The sequence below is a fragment of the Phyllopteryx taeniolatus genome, chromosome 14 (assembly GCF_024500385.1).
Source record: "Phyllopteryx taeniolatus isolate TA_2022b chromosome 14, UOR_Ptae_1.2, whole genome shotgun sequence".
NCBI lineage: Eukaryota > Metazoa > Chordata > Actinopteri > Syngnathiformes > Syngnathidae > Phyllopteryx > Phyllopteryx taeniolatus.
The window spans coordinates 1897799-1920120 of record NC_084515.1 but is presented as its reverse complement, the minus strand read 5'-3'; the positions used below and the strand labels follow the sequence as shown (position 1 = coordinate 1920120).

General features: G+C 40.3%; 1 protein-coding gene across 2 annotated transcripts in view; it reads left to right on the top strand.

Moving 5' to 3' along the window:
- Positions 1 to 19408, top strand: part of cadm3 (cell adhesion molecule 3) — a 146908-nt gene extending 127500 nt beyond the window's left edge. The window contains exons 8-12 of one of the 2 annotated variants that reach the window (XM_061796566.1): positions 3728 to 3900; positions 4425 to 4721; positions 4995 to 5015; positions 10756 to 10881; positions 13044 to 19408. In XM_061796566.1, coding sequence (XP_061652550.1) covers positions 3728 to 3900; positions 4425 to 4721; positions 4995 to 5015; positions 10756 to 10881; positions 13044 to 13162 — 736 coding nt within the window. In that variant the 3' untranslated portion in view covers positions 13163 to 19408. The remainder of the gene's footprint in view (positions 1 to 3727; positions 3901 to 4424; positions 4722 to 4994; positions 5016 to 10755; positions 10882 to 13043) is intronic. The other variant, XM_061796567.1, reaches the window with a different exon arrangement.
- The last annotated feature ends 2914 nt before the right edge of the window (positions 19409 to 22322 follow it).

Sequence of the window (22322 nt, the reverse complement as noted above, 5' to 3'; positions counted from 1 at the left end):
AATTAGTTACTCGTCAACACTGGTAGGTAGGTATGTTGGTTAGGTCAAGTATTTAAGTTGGTAGTTATTTCACTTTCTATTAAAGGACCTTCCTAATGTTGTGAACAGTGGCACTTATTCCATAGTTCTGGACTAGACAACGATGTCTGCAGAAAGTATTCCCCCCAAAATAGACTCAGTGATAATTTTAGGATTTTCTCTGATGACATATTTGCTTTTCAGCAATATTTTGGCCACATTTTGGACGAAAACAAGTCAGCCTGTGATGTCAGCAGCAGACGACGAGGGCATTTCCTCATGGAATTATTACTATTATTATTATTGTAGGCGGCACGGTGGCCGACTGGTTAGAGCGTCAGCCTCACAGTTCTGAGGTGTGGGGTTCAATCCCCGTCCCCGCCTGTGTGGAGTTTGCATGTTCTCCCCGTGCCTGTGTGGGTTTTCTCCGGGCACTCCGGTTTCCTCCCACATCCCAAAAACATGCATTAATTGGAGACTCTAAATTGCCCGTAGGCATGACTGTGAGTGCGAATGGTTGTTAGTTTCTATGTGCCCTGCGATTGGCTGGCAACCAGTTCAGAGTGTACCCCGCCTCCTGCCCGATGACAGCTGGGATAGGCTCCAGCACGCCCGCGACCCTAGTGAGGAGAAGCGGCTCAGAAAATGGATGGATGGATTATTATTATACTATTATTAAGTGTTCTGCGGTGTAATTGTCACCTATATTGAAAGTGTGGATAGTTTTTCAGACAATAACGAGTGAAAACAGTCGTGTTTGATACTTGTACATTTGAGTAGGCTTGTTTTGTTAAACTCAATCACTGTAATGCATTGTTGCAGAGGGAAGGCAGCGCATGATATAACACATTATCTGACAGGAAATGCATCAGGTGTACAATCTTTTAATCTTTGAGCATGTTCAAACTGGTCTCTCTGGTGGTCACTTTTAATATTACAGTTGATTCACTGGACTATATTAACATTGCATCAGACCCTGCGATGTGACTTTTGCACACACGAACATCGCAATGACAATGCTCAAACAAAATATCACCCAGACCTAGTTTGTACAATTTTTATCAATGACACTATAGTAAATGAGCGATTTATTTATTTGTTTTTTATTTTTTTGCATATTAAATTTGCGATGGAACATAAATTGGGGGTCCTGTTGTGTTCATGTGAGTGTGCAATGGTATATGATAGCAATATAAGGTATAATACCAACTTGAATTAGCAGTGTTTGGAAACTCATACAAGATGTAGTTTTTTTTTTTTTTTTATGCCCTAAGAAAGTCGTCATTTTGGAGGTGGGGGGATTCCGCCTGACAGCGACGATATACTGTTTAAAATATGAGTAAATACTGACACATTATAGCAGAGATGGGAGTAAGTCACATATGTGCAAGTCACAAGGAAGTCTGAAGTCATAACCTACAAGTCTCAAGCAAGTCCCAAGTCACTACAGGAAAAAAATCAAGCAAGTCAAGTCGAGTCGCCACTAAATTTCAAGCAAGTTGAGTAAAGTCATTACTTGGATTTAAGCAAGTCACAAAGTCAAAGTCATACAATCTTGCTTCAGTCGCAACTTATATTGGAGTGGTAATAAAATGTTTCTTCACAAATCATAACACTAAAAAAAGGTATTTGCACCTTATAAAAGTTAAATGAATAACATCAGAGATTATGATTGATTGAATTGATTGCACTGAATTGTTTTAAAGTTGTATTTAAAACTCAATTTAATTGAACTTTATTTCTGAACAAACTATGCTGTGTACGTTTTAATGACAGCCCTGTAACTCCTACGGTTCTTAGAGAACACGATTAAGCAAAAGACAAGACTGTTTTCTGTTGATCACATATAATTTGATGTGCAGCTAATGGAGAATGACAGAGATTCATAATTAAGGGAATAATACATGACATAAATATGTTGCCATCCTTCAAAAAAAAAGTAAACCTGCATTCCTCCTGTGTCCTTTATTTTAATTAAAACACTCAGTCGTGTTTGTTCATTTATTTAGAAGACTCTGAACAATTGACAATTGTCATTAGATTAAAGGTTATGTTTCATATGCTGTGGTCTTAATTTTAAAAACATAGCGCAGATAGCTTTATCACAGAACCGACACAGCAGATGACATTTTAATGGTGAAACACGCTCAGTAGTATGAAAATTATATTCACACATAGCTACTCACAATTTGTACTGTACTTACTATTAGTGGAACACACTTTTGTCACCATTTGTATCATTGTTATGCAAAGTGAGCGCCGACTCTTTCATCATGCCCGCAAACGTCTCCGCACCTTTTTTAAAAATTATTATTACTTTTATCTCAGCAACGCCGCTTCACTTCTTCTGCATTCTGCGTTTGGCATTATATTTTAGGCGCTACTTTCTGCTTTAGAGTGCATAATTTTGCATGCCTATGATTTCGTTTATATATTATATATTAATAATAATATAAATATTCAACAATAATCTGAATTATTCGTCCCACCCTGTGTTACGTTACTTGGCTGTACTAAAACGTTTTATTTTTAATCATCCCGAACCAGTCTATGAAGCTTAATTCTTGACCAACTAGCTAAACTGTTAAATTAGCTTACCTGTCTTTGTGAGTTTTGTAGTGACGGATCAAGTTCAATGTCGTTGTTGTTGTGTCATTAATGCGCGAGTTGAAAGCCATGCAGGTTGCAATCCTCTTTTTGCAGACTTCATCGACAACATAATCATTGAATTTTTTTATTATGTTTGGAGCTCCTTCCATGATTATTCATGCAGGCGCTGGCAAGTGCGCAACAACACAGACTGTATTGCCAGGTTAGCGTGAATGAACCCCCCCCCAAAATGTTTCTTACGTTAAAAAAAGGCAAACTGTCTCAATTAAAATTCAGATTTCCAACTCTAAGCTAGACGACTTGTCAAGTCATGTAGTTCAAGTCAAATTCAAGTCTCTTGGTTACCAAGTCAGTCAAGTCTTTCTGACGTATTTGGCAAGCAAGTCGTTTTGGTGATGAAAAAGGGGCGTTCACACGCCAATTATTTATTTACCAATTGCGCCAAAACAGACTGATCTTATTGAAAATTACTGCCACTTTCATTTTCTTAAGCAAAAAATACATAAAGAGAACTTGTTAGGGAAATATAGGCCATCTGAACGCATCGGTTCTTAAAGGTATGTAGGATAGTTAGTTTGCTCGGTAGTTCGGTAGTTGGATAGGTAATTGCTGAAAGGGATTTATAAATAAAACTTTTGTGAATTAGTTGTTTGAAGGTTGTTTCTGGGTGTAAGAGTTTCCATCGTCTTCCTGGAGTTTAAGCCTTCAGGCCTAATTGAGGTTTTTTTCCCCCTTTTTCGGGGGGTGGGGTCCTTTGGTTCTCCTTGGCGTCCTGGCTGGCCGTCATTGCAATTACTACCGAGTGCCTTAAGGAGCGTCTCATTTGCATAATTGATTCTTTTATCAAGGAGCACCGCCGCTATCGCTCTCATCTCCCGATGGATTTTTCGCTAGCATTCGAAACGCCGATCTTTGTTCCCTTGTCTTCCCTTCATCCGCCTTCCTCTCCCTCATCCAGCCTTCATCCTATCACTTTTTCATCCTGCCTTTCATCCTCTCATTTAACGGCTGTCCTGTCTTCTCATCGTTGTGTCGCCTCCTTGCTTTTGATTTCTTTTTCCTCTTTTTTTAACTTTTTTTCTCTCTTTGTGGGTTTTAGGCCGACATCCTACATTTGGGAGAAGAAGGACGGAGAGCTCCCTCCACTGGCCAAGGCCGAGGGCACTTTCCTGCGCTTCGAGGCGCTCAACAAGTCGGACAACGGCGTGTATCTTTGCTTTGCAGACAACGGCATAGGGAGCAGCGTCGGCGAGTACGCGCTGCTGGTGCAAGGTAAGATTTGAGGAAGGTTTTAGGAAGAGTGGGGGATTCTATTTGATGTTTTTAGGGTTGCCAAATAGTTATTTAGGTAGGTGGCTCTGTACAATATCTAGGTAGGTAGTTTTAGATACTATAGATAGGTATGTAAGTAATGAGCACCAGGAATGCTTGGGGAATGTTTCAGGAAAAGATTGGAATCCTATTTGATGTTTTCAAGCTAGGTAGGTATTTTGGTAGGTAGCTAGATAGCTAGGTAGTTTTTAAGTTCTACCTACATTTTTAAGTAAGTAGGTAGGTAGGTGCCCAGCGGGAATGTTTGGGGAATGTTTTCAGGAAAAGTCCTGGATTGTCTTCTGTTTCTACCTTTTTTCTCTTCTAATTTTGTTTTGTTTCTTTCCTCTTATCCAACCGCGTTGCCATCGCTTTACTTCCAAACGCTTTTGCCTCGTGCTTCGCTCCCCTTTCTCTCCTTTATTGTACGATCCGCCACCTTTTTTTTAAAAATTGCGCTTTTTCCCCGCTCAACCCCACTAAAGATCCCAACGAACCCATGGACTCCACAAGCTCTCCTCTTACTTCTACGCCCACGTTTTCTTCCCTGGTGACCGATCCCACTTCCTCCCCTCCTGAACTTTCCTCCACTGGGTCCCCATCTGAAACGCCGCCCACCGCCAGCACAACCGTTACTACTGCTGCCTCTACCGCACTTTCCAATGACCTTTTCCCCGACTTGACTGTCAACCCTGACTCCTCTCCATCGCCTTCACCTTTTTCCCCTTCCTCCCTGACTCCCTCAGTTTCCGACAGGCCGACCGGACATGAGACCCTCACAGGTAAAAATAAATTAATAAATAAAAATCAACACGAATGACGCCCCTGCCCACCATGGCAAATAAATGCACTGTTGCTCAACTTGTCGCCATGGAGACAATGACTTTGTATGCATGTCGGGGTTTCACTGCTGTTTTTCTGTCTTTCTTTCTTTGTTTCTCCCTACCACCTCACCCACCTGGTGATAATCCCTGAACATGAAATCACATCACACTCACACATACATGACCACACACCAAACAATCATCCCATGGTTTCCTCATCCACTCATCAAGATGCTGCAGAAAATATTGCAGGTACCACATGCACCTGTTTGTCACCTGTGTGTTTGTACAAGGCACAACATGAGCCTCACAATCCTATGAGACACAAGAGTTGCATCAAGAAATACTGGTAGACGGGTAGGTAGGTAGATTGGTAGGTAGGTATTAAAAAATGTAAATCACTAAGGAAGGATGGTAGGTAAGTCTGGAGTTAGGTCCATAGATATATAGGTGGGTAGGTAGCTAGGTAACAAGGTCGGTAAGTACGTACGTAATTAGTAGATTGGTAGGTAGTACGATGAGTAGGGATGTATGGAGGCAGGTAGGTAGGTAGTTGCTTAGTTGCTTGGTTAGTTAGGTTGATAGGTAGGTTGGTTGTTAGTTAGATGTCTGGGAAGGAAGGATGGTAGGTAGGATGGTCAGTTTGTTGTTTTGTCGGTAGGAAGGTCAGGTAGGTAATTATGTAGGTGGGGAGGGAACGGCTCGGTTTGACTGTTTCGGTTTGGTCCGCGTGTGTCCCGTTCAGTTCGTAGGCACGCACACTTTTTTTTTCTCATTTACTAAAGTGGCGAAGCAGTGAACAGTAGCACTAACAGCGCTAACGCAAGCCAAGATGGCGGCGAGTATGGTTGCGGCATACAACATGCCTGAGCCAGTGGTGAACTGTGGGTAACCTAGTCACGATGCCCATTTGGCCATGTCAATGGGTTGCGATCTTACATACAAAAATACGATTCCCAACACTTTTAAGTTTGTCCCATTGTTTTTAGCATTTCTTTGTCTCCCCGGCAACATTGTAGGGTCGGAAAATTAATAATGCTAAAATAAACCTCCAACGGTATATACGTTTGTGAGTCCCAATTTGGTATTGTAAGAGATGCGTCAGACCTACTTCAGAGAAGCCGGCGGCGTTTCTGGGTGTTGTGGATAAATGGCTTTTGCTTTGTATAGTAGAGTTTCAAGTTCCTGAGCACATGTGGTGATATCCTTTACACATTGATGTCGGTTTTTGATGCAGTGCCGCCTGAGGGATCGAAAAAAAATTCTAAGTTAATGATTACTTGCTAAAAACAATAAAGTTTATCAGTTTATCTTGTCTTTGTAGTGTATTCAATTAAATACCGGTTGAACATTCATTCATTCATTCATCTACCATTCAGTTCATCCTCACTAGGGTCGCGGGCGTGCTGGAGCCTATCCCAGCTATCTTTGGGCGGGAGGCGGGGTACAGTTGTTTAACTGAACATAAAGCTTATATACTTGCGGGGAGCCATGACCTATACTTTTGTATGAATGGCAACAGATGGATACACAGCTTTATTTTACCATTTGCCATCCAGTGGAAGAGCACATAATTGTTCTGTCTTTCACTCTATGCCGCTGACATTGATACTGTAGAACAGCAAATATATATTTCAGATGAATAAAAAATAATGTAAAGAACAATACACAAATAAAAAGCAGTAATAAAGCTCTGAAGATATACTTTCAGTATATTTTCTAAAAAGTAAATGTAAAAAAAATGTATACAATAATAAAAAGATTTTGATCAATGATTTTGAAGAGTCAACTTGTGTCGAACCGAACCGAAAACCGTGACCACAAAATACTACAAATATGAACTGAAGCGTGGATTTTGTGAACCGTACCAGCCCTAGTAGGTAGTAGGTAAGTAAGTTGGTAGGTAGATAGGTTAGGTTCTTCAGTCAGTAGGTAGGTGGGTTGGTCCATCGCTAGGTAGGTCGGTAGATGTGTAGGTTGTTGGGTAGGTCAGTTGCTACTTAATTAGGTAGGTTATATACAGAGGTATGCTGGTAGGCGCAGTAGGTTGGTGGGTAGTTAGGTAGTTATGTAAATAGGTGAGTTGATTAGTTAGGTATCTTGGGTACGTAGGTACTGAAGATGGATAAGTTCTGGTTAGTTGGTTTGTTAGGCTGGTAGATTTGGGGCAGGTAGATAGGTAGGTTTGTAGGTAGATTGTGACTCATTTTATTTTTTGCACTTCTGTCACCTACAGGATTAGAGTGGAACCATAACATCTTGCACTCAACAACCAGTCAGATGGACAAGATCGTTTGGTCTTAGTGGAGCTCTAGTTGTTAATGCGACTCTTGTGTTGATCTCATTTGATTGTGTACTGTTGTGGCCTGTGAGTTTTGTGTTATTTTGTTGTTGTCCATTTAGTTTTTCCCATTTGTTCATCTGTTTGGGTGTATTTCTGTGTGTCTATGTAAAGTGGGTACAAAAAGTATTCAGACCCCCTTAAATTGTTCACTCGTTGTTATATTGCAGCCATTTGCATCCTAAAATTACAACCCTAATGCTGTCTTGGAATCCTAATTCGAAAAACTATTTTGAAACCTTAACGTGAGACCCAAACCATGTCTTGAAATCCTAATTTGAAGCTCTAATGTAGGCTTCAAACCTTAAATTGAAATCCTGTCTTAAAACCCTAACTAGGGCTGCATGTAATTGGAAAAAAATGACATGGCCATTTTTTTTTTTTCAACCTGCGATTTACAGTTGGTACGGATAGTTTTCAGACCCCCTTAAATTTTTCATTCTTTGTTATATTGCAGCCATTTGCTGAAATCATTTAAGTTCATTTTTTTCCTCATTAATGCACACACAACATCCCATATTGACAGAAAAAAAGGAATTGTTGAAATTTTTGCAGATTTTTTAAAAAAGAACAACTGAAATATCACACAGCCATAAGTATTCAGACCCTTTGCTGTGACACTCATATTTAACTCGGGTGCTGTCAATTTCTTCAGATCATCCTTGAGATTGTTCTACACCTTCATTGGAGTCCAGCTGTGTTTTGATTATATTGATTGGACTTGATTAGGAAAGCCACACACCTGTCTATACAAGACCTTACAGCTCACAATGCATTTCAGAGCAAATGAGAATCATGAGGTCAGAAGGAACTGCCTGAAGAGCTCAGCGACAGAATTGTGGCAAGGCACAGATCTGGGCAAGGTTACAAAAAAAACATCTTCTCCACCTACAGTTCCTAAGAGCACAGTAGCCTCCATAATCCTTAAATGGAAGACGTTTGGGACAACCGGAACCCTTCCTAGAGCTGTCTGTCCGACCAAACTGAGCAATCGGGGGAGAAGAGTTTTGGTGAGAGAGGTAAAGAAGAACCCAAAGATCACTGTGGCTGAGGTCCAGAGATGAAGTTAGGAGATGGGAGAAAGTTCTAGAAAGTCAACCATCACTGCAGCCCTCCACCAGTCGGGGATTTATGGCATAGTGGCCAATACAGTCCCAAGAGTGAAGCATGGTGTTGGCAGTGTCACGTATGGAGATATTCTTTGCCCTAAACGGAGTGATCAAATACTTTACGGAGTTCGGCGGAGAAGGAATCGAATGAATGGAGTTGGAGGAGTTGTGCCATAAGGAAGTGGACCATTTTGCTGCTTTGCCGCGGAGGAGGTTAGTAACATATGCTACTTTGGATCGTTCGGTGGGATAACTGAGAGAGGGTACGAGAGGGCACTAAGCGCCATCCAGGCTCCAAAAACGGTACTGCAGGGCAGTCCATGACAGGCAGCATCATTTGGTTGGGGTATTTTTAAGCAACAATGACCCTAAGCACACAGCTGAAATTCCGAAGGAGTGGCTTCAGAACAACTCTGTGACTGTTATTGAATGGCCCAGACAGACCCCTGACTTAAACCCAATTGAGCATCTCTGGAAAGACCTGAAAATGGCTATCCACCAACGTTGACCATCCAACCTAACAGAACTGGAGAGGATCTGCAAGGAGGAGTGACAGATGATCCCCAAATGCAGGTGTGAAAAACTTATTGCATCATTCCCAAAAAGACTCATGGCTGTATTTGCTCAAAAGGGTGCTTCTACTAAATACTGAGAAAAGGGTCTGAATACTTATGGCTGTGTGATATTTCAGTTTTTCTTTTTTAATACATCTTCAAAAATTTCAACAATTCCGTTTTTCTCTCAATATGGGGTGCTGTGTGTACATTAATGAGGAAAAAAATTATTTAAATGATTTTAGCAGATGGCTGCAATATAACAAAGAGTGAAAAATTTCAGGGGGTCTGAATACTTTCCTTACCCACTGTATGTGTATGTGGTTGTGTTTCTGTCAGCACACTCACACAGACAAAGTGAGTAATGAATGTTTCATGGCGACACGCGTGTATGCGACACACGTTCTACCAACACATGACCCTTTGAGTGGTACTGGTCAATTACACTGTGTACGTGTGTGTACGTGTGTGTGTGTGTGTGTGTGTGTGTGTGTGTGTGTGTATGTACGCTCCCCCCACCTCCCCGACACTGACAAGTGGGATGAATGGCCTCTTTGGCAGTCTCGCCTCGTCAGCGCACCCTCATCACCTCCAAGCCCAAGTGCGCGTTTTGTGCAAGTGTGTGTGTGTGTGAGTGTGTATGTTTGTGTGCGTGTAGCTCAGTGTTGAAAAGTACCTCAGTATAAAGGCCTCTTTATACTCCCGAGCTCGTGCGGCCAACAGCGTCCGCATTGCATCACGTGACCGAGGCATTGGCCCGCATGGTCCCTGTGCGTCACTTGACGTGCAAAATTGTTGCTGCGCGTAGAATGCTGCGGAGATCATCACTCGTGATTGATCCGTTTTAGTCACATGCTGTGATGACGTACTCAGCGTTCCCCTTGGTTCCACATACCACCTCGCCGCCGCCTTCTTGATCGATCTTGTAGTATAATTAAACGTATCATCTGGTCATCAACTTGGAGGAGAACTGCAGGACATTTTCAAAACAGCACACGTGGTTTGCGCTCAAGGATAAAGGCAAACTGCGCACGGGCGTGCTGGAGCCTATCCCAGCTATCTTCGGCCGAGAGGCGGGGTACACCCTGAACTGGTCGCCAGCAAATCGCACTCACATTCACACCTACGGGCAATTTAGTGTCTCATGCACCATAAAAAGTTAACAAAAAGAGTATTGTATTCAACAATAAAAATTCATTTGTATATTGTACTTTTTTACTTTTACTTAAGTACAGAAGTTGTATCAATACTTTTACCAGTCCTTTTTTTAATACAAGTATTTGTCTTCTATGCCATGAGTGTATGTGTGTGTGTGCGTCTGTGCGTCCACGTGTGACCCTCCCTTCGAGTTGCGACTCTCCACCCCCCTCATGTTACGTCACTTGTTTTTGTTTTGGTTTTTTTTTCCTCCAAAATGGCTGCCACTACACCACAGTTTCATGGCCCAGAATGATGACATCACTGTTAGATTGTTTTACATTGAATGTGTTTGTCTATTCTAATTTTGTTCTTGTTCTTTGCTTCTCTCTTTTACCTCTCCTCACTTCCTTTCCTCTCCTCTTCACCACCGCAATACCTCATCCCTTCCTCATCTCCTTTTACCTCTCCTCACCTCCTCTTCTTCGTCTTCACTTCCTTTCCTGACATCTGTGCCGCTTCTCCATCTTCACCTACCTTCCTCTTCTCCTCTACCCTCACCTCCTCATCCATCATCACCCACCTTTACATCCTCCTTATCTCCTGCCTAAAACACCATCACATTTCCTCACTTCCTCATCCATCCCTTGGCCTCTATTTCCCCTCCATGTTTTCATTCCTCACCTCCTCACAACCTCTCCCCACTTCTTTACCTCTTCCTCCCCGCCTCACTTTCTCAAAACAATCCATCCTCATATTTTACACTTCCTCTCATTAACTTTTCCTCACCTCTCCTCACCACCCGTCCTCCTCTGTTCCTCCTTATTTCCTCGTCTTCGTCACCCGCTCAGACCCCACAGCCATGTCGACGTCGTCAGGCGTGGACCACGCGGTGATCGGCGGCGTGGTGGCCGTCATCGTCTTCATCCTGTTGTGCCTCCTCATCGTCCTTGGGAGGTACCTCATCAGACACAAAGGTTTGGCGTACAAAGACACGCATAGACACACACACACACACGAGATAGGTTCTACAAAAAGAAATGGATTGGTAAATTGCAAATTGGCGGGTGTTTGCTGGATACAGACGCTACCCTATTGACAAACAAATGACATTCCACAAGTGTTAGTACAGTCATAACTCGCTACATTGCAGCTCACGTTTTGTGGGTCCAGTGCATCGCAGATGTTTACAAGTTTACTTATATTCACTATATTGTGAGATTTTGCTGTTATTATTTTTCCACACGGACTGTTAGTGCTGACCCGCGTAGCAATAAGCGCGAGCCAGGAGGAAAGAGTGCTTTAAAGACAGAGAATATCCAAAGTTTGGGATCATTTCATACTTATTCAAGGAAGTTAAAGTGCAATGTGCCTATTGGAAAGTACAACTAGCTTAACTGCCAGTCTCTGGTAAGGTAAAAATTATTAGCTAATTGAATATAGCCTACCACCACTAGTTTCACGAATTGTACTCCATAACAGGTGGTTTAGATAGAGGGAGGATGGAGCCTGTGGTGCTCTTTCAATCGCTTTATTGAGCAAACAGTAACAAAATATAATAAACACAATCAGATTCTTGCCGACCTGCCCTTGGCTTCAACTGACGCCGTCACTCTGCAAACAAAGTGGGTAAAGCTAAAGCCAGTAAACAGCCTACCATCTGAATGTCCTCATTCTCTCACTTCCACGTCACATTGAATGTCATAGAAACTGTTGTGTACAATGTGAGGATTGCGACCCCGAGTTGACAAAAATCATACCTGCACCTCACATACATACATTTTATGATGGCATTACGGTATAAGCATGAAGATTTAATATACTGTTTATATGAATAACAGAATATATACTTTGTCGCTACTTTGCTGATTTCGGCTATTGCAGGGGTGGTCTGAACTTAACCTCCACAATATCACGAACTGCTCATAGTCAATATTTTAAATTTTTTCCGTCACTGTATTTTTATTTAAACACTGTCTCAGTATGTAATCTCAATGCGAAAACACATTTTAATCATATACTGTAATAACATGCTTTACTGTACTGTAATAAAATCTTACCTTTGAAATGACAACTAGGAAAGAGCGTTGTCACTTTCATGCTCTTCACCCTATGTGTTTCTTCAGTGTGGGTTTCTTCCAGAAGGGAGCGATCAGTGCCAGCAAGGCCTTCTCTGCTGCTCTAAACACTATCAGAAGCACTGATCTACACTGAAAACATCTTACAAATTCGGACATTTGTTCCACATGTACTATTTGCAGTGGGTGACGTTAAGAGCCCTGCAACAAATAACAAAAGTCTGCGAGAAATTGACCCGGAATGATTTGTAATTACCTGAAGATACCACAAGATGGCAGCCAAGCACATTTTCCTATTAGAAAAAGCTATGGCCTGACTAAATGAAGTTCCTCTCCACAGTTCCACATGGGTGATTGGCACCAAGATGCCACCAGATGGTGCCAATGCAGTATTTCTCTATTCTATTTTCAGCTAATAGGAGAGGATAGGTTCCCCCCCAAAAAATCCACAAATAGGCCAATTTGTGAATGCCAAACCACGAATATGCAGTGCTTTACTGTATTCTCTTCATGTTGTAGCATTTCTCTTGCCTCCACAGCTTCCAGTAGATTTATGTTAGTGTTAAATTTCTTGCCCAATCAAATTTCAGCCTCGACGTGTTGCCATGTTAATGTAATCTGCCAGAGTCTTCGTCATCAATAGTGCTAGTTTTTGATCAACAATGGGACTGTTTCTGTTTCTCATCAGATTTCAGATTCTGCATTTTTCCATCCTTGGTTGGTCAGTCTTTAGTGATGTGCAAACATTAATATTCGCACCAGTGGTGAATATATAGTTTTTAATGTTTCATGTTTTTGTCGTTAGTTATTAGATCAATATTGATTGTGAATTGCGAAGATTGCTGGGATAGGCTCCAGCACACCCGCGAACCTAGTGCAGATAAGCGGTACAGAAAATGGATGGATCGATGGAATTGCTCCAGATGATGTCAATGGTACAGCTGGTGCTGTTACTGTACAGTATATCGCCTTTTTGTATAGTATTGATGGTTGCTATAAATACCATGTGATAGTGGTGCTATTAAGAAGTGGATTACGTTTTTTTTGTTTTGTTTTTTAAGGAACTTATTTGACCCACGAAGCCAAAGGCTCAGACGATGCCCCCGACGCTGACACGGCCATCATCAACGCCGAGGGTGGAAACTCCGGCGCCGAGGACAAGAAGGAGTACTTCATCTAGGGAGGAAGAAGATAAGGGAGGAGGAGAAGGAGGAAAGAACAATCTTTTATTTTGTTTTCACCACACTCAGTTGGTAGAGAGAGGAGGAAAGTAGGGGGGTGAGGACTTTGTTTGCATCGATACAGGGATGTGAGATTTGCACTGACACACATACACACACATACACACACACAACATACGCGCACACAACGACTTACTAACATTTTATTGCTACGTTTTGATCCCGGCGTTCCGTTTTCTAACCAGCTCCAAAATTGTAACTCACATTCCGACTACCTTCACGAGCCTCTTCCCACATTAACCCCACACCCACTCCGAGAAAATCCTTAACTACCTGCATCCCCCCCCCCCCCAAAAAAAAATGGTACGAGCCACCGTGCTTCCCCCCCCAGCCGTCGGCCCCTCCACCAACACTACACACATGTATACGTATAAATATATATATAAATATATGTATAAATATAAGCATTCTTTTTACTGGACGGAACTGGTGTCGGGTGTGTGCGCTGTAAATACAAAAAGGGGAAAAGGAAGAAAAAAAAACACTCTCCTCGTTAATGTATCTCACCTCCTTCAATACTCTTATTGCCTGTTTTTATTACATGCGTGCAGAGTATCTGAAAAGGGAAAAAATTGAAAATAAATGTAACAATAATAATGAGTACCAACAATGGCATTGCAATGTAAACTAACTTCAAATGCAAATATTTGTATTGTTTTGTTCTTGTTGTAATTAATTATTTTTGTTTGTTTTTTACGAAGGAGGGTTGGGGCCTCACTGAAAGGAAAAATTATATAATTCTGCTGTGAAAATAAAGTCTGACATTTTCAAGAAAAAGTTGTAATTTTGGGGGAAGATAAAATATTACAAAATTAAAGCACATTAAAAAAATACATGAACAAAATTGTATTGTTCTGAGAATAAAATCTAGAAAAAAATATTATTCTTTTAACCCCAGGGGGAAAAAAACAACTTCATACTCCAAAAATAGGAATAAAGTTGTAACTCTTTCCGATAAAATGAATTTCAAAAAACAACAAATACAAAACAAAAAATGCATAAATATGTATTTTTTAAATAAAGTTATTTCCATTTAAATTGTAATTTGACATTTCTTTTACCAAAATTAAATGTGATTCAATTTAGAATATGTGTGTATATATATATATATATATATATATATATATACACACACACACACACACACACACACACACACAACAAGAAACAAAGCAAAAAATGTTTTAAAGAGATGAAAAGTTCATATCCATAAAAATCTTATTTTTTAATTCCAATTTACAATATACACTTGTTCTCAATAACTTTATTCTCGTAATATTATGATGATTTCTATAAAATAAAAAAACAAGACTATCTCAAATAGAATATAAATAATTTCATAATCTTTTGAGAATGAAGTAATACATTTTAGAGAAAAGATTTTAATAGAATGTAATAAAATAGCATTTGTCTCAAGAAAAAATACAACTTTTCCTTTGGGAAAAAAAAACCATGACTTTATATCCTGAGATATATTTTTCTCTTTTCAGTGTGGCCATTACACCCTTAAAACATTTTCAGGATGTGTGAGAGTTGCGTCTTTTTTTTTTTCTTTCTTTTTTTTGGTCAAGTGTTTACAGTCTTCACTTCGCCCAAATAAACCAAACTGTAGCGAAAAATTCACTCATTCATTTACTTGCATTAAACCAGGGGTGTCTAAACCGGATATTATACGTACATGATGCACAATAGAAACAATCATAGAGATTTCAAAATCATCCACACAGTCAAAAAGCATCCAACACATGCTTGGTCACACACAGGCAGATATGACTGCCTGTAATACAATTTTTCCTTCAGTGTTATTCATCATAACCGACACTTTGCACAATAGAAATAAACAGAATGACTAGAAATAATCCACAGAGTTAAAAAAAAAAAAAAAAAAAGTTTGATTGTAGACAAGTCACATGATTATGCAATCGCAACTCTGGCAATTCATGAGCACCACCACCTGGCACAATAGAAATAAACTGAGGGACTAGTTGTAATTCACAGAGTAAAGAAACAAGTCCACCATACACTTCATCACACACAGGCAGATACACACGCCTCCTGTAACTATCTCTTTCCCTCAAAATTACTATGATAACTAAAATAACCACTACCTTGTACAATAGAAATTAACTGAACCATGAGAAATAATCCACAAAGTGAAAAAAAAAGTCACACGGGCATATCCATGAACAATATCATATCATTAATTTGATGGGTCCTTTTGCCTTTTGTTCCTGATGACCGCCACCTTGCGCAATAGAAATAACCAGAACCATTTTAAATAATCCACAGAGTAAAGAACAAAAGAGGATCATACCACACTTTGTCATGCACAGGAAGATGCATGACCCTTTAATATGATCTTTCCTCGTTAATTATTCATAATAACCACTATCTTCCACAATAGAAATAAACTGAACCACTACAAATAAAAGTAAAAAAGGTTGCACAGCCATATTTGTGCGCATTATAGGCGCATCATATCATTAAATTAATTGCTCCTCTTGCCAGTTATTACTTATAACTGTCACCTTGCAAAATTTAAATAACCAGAAGCACTTGAAATAATCCACAGAGTGAAAAACAAATCCACACTTTGCTTTGTCATGCACAGGAAGATGCATTCCCCTTGTATGTTTCTTGTTAATTATTCATGATAACCACTACCTTGCACAATAGAAATAAACTGAACCACTTCAAATAATCCAAAAATAAAAAAAAAACTTTGTATAGTCATGCAATATAGACATACCATATGATCAATGTGATCGCTCTCGTGACACTTATTCCTGATAACCACCACCTTGCGCAATAGGAATAATCAGACACACTCAAAATAATCCACAGAGTAAAGTCCACAACACACTTAGTTACACACAAGCAAACCGTATTCCTCCTGTAATATGATCTTTCCTTGACAGTTACTCATGATAACCACTACCTTGCACGGTGGAAATAACTGAGCTACTTGAAATAATCTAATCCACATTGTCAAAAAACAAGTTCAGGCAACACTTGGTTATGGAGGCGGATTGTGTGCCCCTTTAATGTGTTCTTTCCTTGTAAATTAATCATGATAACCACTACCTTGCACAATATAAATAAACTTGAACCACTAGAAATAATTCATATAGTCAAAACAAAGTCATATAGTCAAAACAAAGTCCACAACAGGTTATATATTGGTTATAATTCTCTCTTTGCCAGTCACTTCAACCACTTCAAATAATCCACATTCACAAATCCTAGACTTTAAACACCCTTGTTTTAAGATCATTGTTACACCCCGGCGAAAGATTCCCGTAAATGGGGAATGTTGGCTCGGGCCCACATGTGGAAACGGATGGCAATCTGGCTAAGAGGTTGCGGGCACCTCATCCCGACCTTGCAGCGGGCTCTGTGCCAACCCTGCACTCCGAGCCCCAAAGTCACTGAACAACTTTAATGACCTCGTCTTCTTCTTCTTCTGGCCGATGCGCTCGTCCATTTCTTTTCATTCTTTAATCAATCAGCCCCGTCTGCGTCCTCATCTACCTTCTTGCCCCCTCACCCGCACTCTCTATATATGTGATTGATGTGCCATTTCCTGGCAGGATGCCGCCCCTCCTCTTTATAAACTCTACTGTGGACAAAGGTATTGGGACACCTTTTCTTTTTTTTTTGGTTTTCATTTTTTGGGGGACAATTTTAAGATACTGTAAAGGCATGCTTGAGCGAGTTTAGTGTGGAAGAAAAAGCTAAAATAATTCACATCACATCTTGTAGAAAGTCTTCTGGAGAGAGGTGAAGCGTCACAGTGCAATCGTCACAGTGTGGCAATACATTTGGCCACATTTGTCTTTACTTTTTCACTTCCACATTTTCACAAGGTCCAAATGCTTTTGTCCAAGCTCCACATTTTCACTTCTTGTAGGTGTCACTTTTCCTCTTGAAGAGTGCATCCAAAAATCCACATTTTCTTCAATTTGGTGTCCCAATACCTTTGTCCAAATTCCACATTTTTCACATCCTGTAAGTGTCCCAATACGTTTGTACAAGCGCCACATTTTCACTGTCACTTCCTGTAGGGGGTCCCAACGCGTTTGTCCAAATTCCACATTTTCTTCAACTTGGTGTCCCAATAGTTTTGTCCACACTCCTCATTTTTCACAATGTCATTTCCTTTACTTCTGTCCAACCTGCGCATTTTCTTCAAGTTGCTGCCCCAATATTTGTTCCCAAATTCCACATGTTGATGTTGTGTAGGTGTCCCTATACTTCTGCGCAAATTCCTGTCCCATTACTTTTGACCAAGCGCCACATTTTCAGATCGTCACTTCCTGTAGGTGTCCAAATACATTTGTCCACGTTCCACATTTTCACAGTGTCACTTCCAGTGGGTGTCCCAATACTTTTCACCATATGGTGGTTGTATTTTTTTTGTTCAGGGATTCTTTTTTCATTTTCCAGTAACCCTCATTTCCCCCTTTTCTCGTTAGCCCCTTTCACACTGTCTGCCAAAGTGTTTGCAGTTTTCCAAGTAAAAGGTATCACTGACTGCGAATTTTCAAGCTTTGGGGATAGTATCAGAGGCGTAACAGAGGCGGGACCGCGACTATGTGAAATGAAATTCTGCAGGGATGTTGAAAGCAATGCTGCCGTTACTGTGTTCCGTGTGAAAGCCAGCTTTTTCCGAGTCTCAGTGTTTTTCTGTGTGAAAGCTACCAACGTAGACTGCTCATTTCCTAACTGCCTGTCAACGCTGGCTTTTTTTCCCGTGGGTTTGCTGTTTTCTGTTTGAAAACTACTGACACCTACCACTGATTTCCTGGCTTTGGAGGTAGTACCATAGGCGGAATGCTGCTTTTGTGAAAGAGTATACCGTAGGCGAAATGGATGCTGTGTTTATGTGTGAAATCACACAGTTGCCCTGCAATTTCCCACATTCACATGAAACCAAGGAAAGCTCCCCGTGTTTGCTGTTTTCTGTGTGAAAATGGACCGCTAATTTCCAGCTTCAGCGGTACAATCACAGGCGTTACAGATGGCGACTGTGTAAAATGGATGCTGTGTTACTGTATAAAAGTGCAGACAGTTGAAATTTCACACGAAACCCAGGCAAGATCACAGTGCTTGCTGTTTTTGGTGTTACCAACACAGGCTGCGAAATTCCCAGCTGCCTGCCAAAACTGGCATTTTTTTTCACCTCTTGTTTTCTGTGTGAAAGGTAACAACACAACTGCAGATTTTCAGACTGCCTGTCAATGCTGTTTTTTTTTTTTTTTACCCATGTTTGCTGTTTTCACTGTGAAAGGCACCGTCAGTGAATGTTTATTTCCCAGCTGCCTGCCAATGCCGGCTTTTCCTCTGTGTTTGCTGTTTTCAATGGGAAAGCTAGGACACAAACTGCAAATTTCCCGAATGGCTGTCAACGTCGTTTTTTTGCCCTAGCCTACCTAGCGTGCTAACATATATTAAGCTAACCACTACAACCAAGGCATACAAAGTCAAAATTCAGGCGATTTGTAGCAATTTAAGCAGAATGTGACGAGAACTGACTTTATTTTTTTCCCAACTTCGCTGGCATCTGCAGACCAGAGGAGCCGCTGTTGTCCCACGCCCGAGTTGAAACGCCAAGAAGAAGAATTAGCTGCGTCTTGCTACCCAAAAGAAAGTGTCGTTTTGCAATATGTATATATATATATATATATATATATATATATATATATATATATAACACAGCAGACTTATATTTGCCTGTAATCAGTCGTCCTGTCTTTTGTCTTAGCTTATGTGCTAGCATGTAGCTTGCATGAGAACCAGTGGGGTGGTGTGTAGTGTAGCGTGTGCGGGACCAAATTTACACCGTCCTTTGGTCTGCAGACGCAGTTCTGAAAATAAGTGGTTGTTGTTTTTTTTTTAGCATTACATTATGTCATACAATCAATAATCATTCCTTTTATCTTGTTTTGTTGTTGTTTAGATGTTTCGAAACTTGTACGTAGACTTTTTTTTTGTATATAGTATTTCATATCATGACGTATGTTGATTGGATGAATGATGATGATGTCACCAAACCGCATGCTGTGGTTGGCTCTTGTGTTCAAATTGTACTTATTTTACTTTTTTTTCTTTAGTTGCTTTTTTGTTTGTTAAAATTACAGTTTTTGGTTGTTGACTTCAATAAAGATGCAGTTGGGTTGATTTCACTCATATTTGTCATGTCTTTTTTGTGCTTTCTTTTACCTAAAAATTTCTGCTTTTAAATAAAACAACACAATCAGTTTTGAGGTAGTTCTTTTCTATAATGTCAATGTTTAATTTGTGCACTTTTTGTGGGTATTTTACTCAAAAAACATGTTCAACCTATATTTCATTTAATACACTACAAAGACAAGATATTTAATGTTCAAACTGATAAACTTTATTGTTTTTAGCAAATAATCATTAACTTCGAATTTTATGCCTGCAACACGTTCCAAAAAAGCTGGGACAGGGTCATGTTTACCACTGTGTTACATCACCTTTTCCTTTAACAACATTCAATAAACGTTTGGGAACTGAAGACACTAATTGTTGAAGCTTTGTAGTTGGAATTCTTTCCCATTCTGGCTTGATGTACAGCTTCAGCTGTTCAACAGTCCGGGGTCTCCGTTGTCGTATTTTACGCTTTATAATGCGCCATACATTTTCAATGGGAGACACGTCTGGACTGCAGGCAGGCCAGTCTAGTACCCGCACTCTTTTACTATGAAGCCACGCTGTTGTAACACGTGCAGAATGTGGTTTGGCATTGTCTTGCTGAAATAAGCACGGGCGTCCATGAAAAAGACATTGCTTGGATGGCAGCATATGTTTCTCCAAAAGCTGTATTTACCTTTCAGCATTAATGGTGCCTTCACAGATGTGTAAGTTACCCATGCCATTGGCACTAACACAGCCCCATACCATCACAGATGCTGGCTTTTGAACTTTGCGTCCATAACAGTCTGGATGGTTGTTTTCCTCTTTGGCCCGGAGGACACGACATCCACAATTTCCCAAAACAATTTGAAATGTGACCTCGTCGGACCACAGAACACTTTTCCACTTTGCAGCAGTCCATCTTAGATGAGCTTGGGCCCAGAGAAGCCGGCGGCTTTTCTGGGTGTTGTTGATAAATGGCTTTTGCTTTGCATAGTAGAGTTTAAATTTGCACTTACGGCTGTAGCGCCGAATTGTATTTACTGGCTTTGGTTTTCTGAAGTTTTCCTGAGCCCATGTGGTGATATCCTTTACACATTGATGTCAGTTTTTGATGAAGTGCCGCCTGAGGGATCGAAGGGCACGGGCATTCAATGTTGGTTTTCGGCCTTGACGCTTACATGCAGTGATTTCTCCAGATTCTCTGAACTTTTTGATGATATTATGGACCGTAAATGATGAAATCCCTAAATTCCTTGCAATTGTACATTTAACACAACGTCCCAACTTCATTGGAATTGAGGTTGTACAATAACTTGAAATATGTTCCTTTTAATATGTTATTTTCATCTATCCATCCATCTTCTGATCCGCTTATCCTCACTCGGGTCGCGGGTGATCTCATCTGACTTTGGGCGAGAGGCGGGATACACCCTGAACTGGTTGCCAATTTATTATAATAAAATGCATTAGAATCACTTTAAACCACAATAAATTTACAATGTGCCACAAATATGAACAACACAGTTTTAAGGTGCTTTATTTCTATCATGTCAATGTCATAAATATGTGCACTTGTATGTGCCTAATTAGAAGGGAAATGTATCTGAAATTAATTTAAACCACAACAAAAACAACAACAACAAAATGTGCCACAAAAATAATACTCAGAGCTTTAAAGTAGTTTGTTTCCATAATGTCAATATGCAATGCGTACTCTATATGCACCTTTTTGTGCTTATTTTACAAAAAGAACATTCACTTAAAAAGATTTCAACAGCAATAACTTTAAATATGCCACAAGAAATGAGACTTCCATACATTTAGTCTGGTTTATTTTTAGAAGGTCAATAGATAATAAATATATCTTTTTGTGCTTGTTTGACTAACGAAAAATGGCAGTAGAATCTCTTAAAACTAAAATATGCCACAATAATTGACACTATCAACAATATATCTGATATAGCATAATCTTTAACATCGATATATAATTAAATTAATATGTGTGCCCTTTTTTTAATTTCTTTTTGGGCTGAGTATTCAGTGTAGTTCACAATTTGGCCAGCAGAGAGAGACACAATGCAAATAATGTTCCAACGCGGTTTGTTATTGCTATTGTTAAGAAAATCAGACATATTTTAGTGTTTTTCTTTTAATTTATGTATGTTCAACAGTCATGTGCCGAAATGAAATCAATATAAGGCTCTTTTTATAGAATTGTCTTCTTACATAATAATATGAATAAATTATTGTTATACTGAATTCAATAACATTTTTAGCAACTGTTGATCGACTGGTAAGTGGGCTATTTGTCTAATAAGATTAATAATCCTAATAATGAAAAGCATAATAGTTGACTAAATTTGTGAAAAATAAAAAAGGGTGATAGTAATTATATTTCATCCATCCATCCGTTTCCAACCTATCCCAGCTGACTCCGGGCAAGAGGCGGGGTACATCCTGAACTGGTTGTCAGCCAATCGCAGGGCACATAGAAACAAACAACCATTCGCAATCACATTCATACCTACCGGCAATTTAGAGTATCCAATTAACCTACCATGCATGTTTTGAGGATGTGGGAGGAAACCGGAATACCCGGAGAAAACCCATGCAGGCACGGGGAGAACATGCAAACTCCACACAGGGGAGGCCGGATTTGAAGCCGGTTCCTATTTATTTCTCCATTCAAACTTTCAATGTCCATATTTGAAGGGCAGTCTTCGTAACTGCCACTCGAGGGCGCCCTTCACGTTCTTGCCGTAGAAAACGGGGGAAAGGGGGGGAAGCTTGGGGGGGGTGGTGATGAGGATGATGATGATGATACGAGGGGGGTGATGATTGCGCGAGGTGGGAGGGGGCTTGCTGAGGAAAAGAGGGAGGTGCGGGGGGGAAAACAGGGCGATCGAGAGCAAGCTCATGCGCCGCTCAGACGCCAGC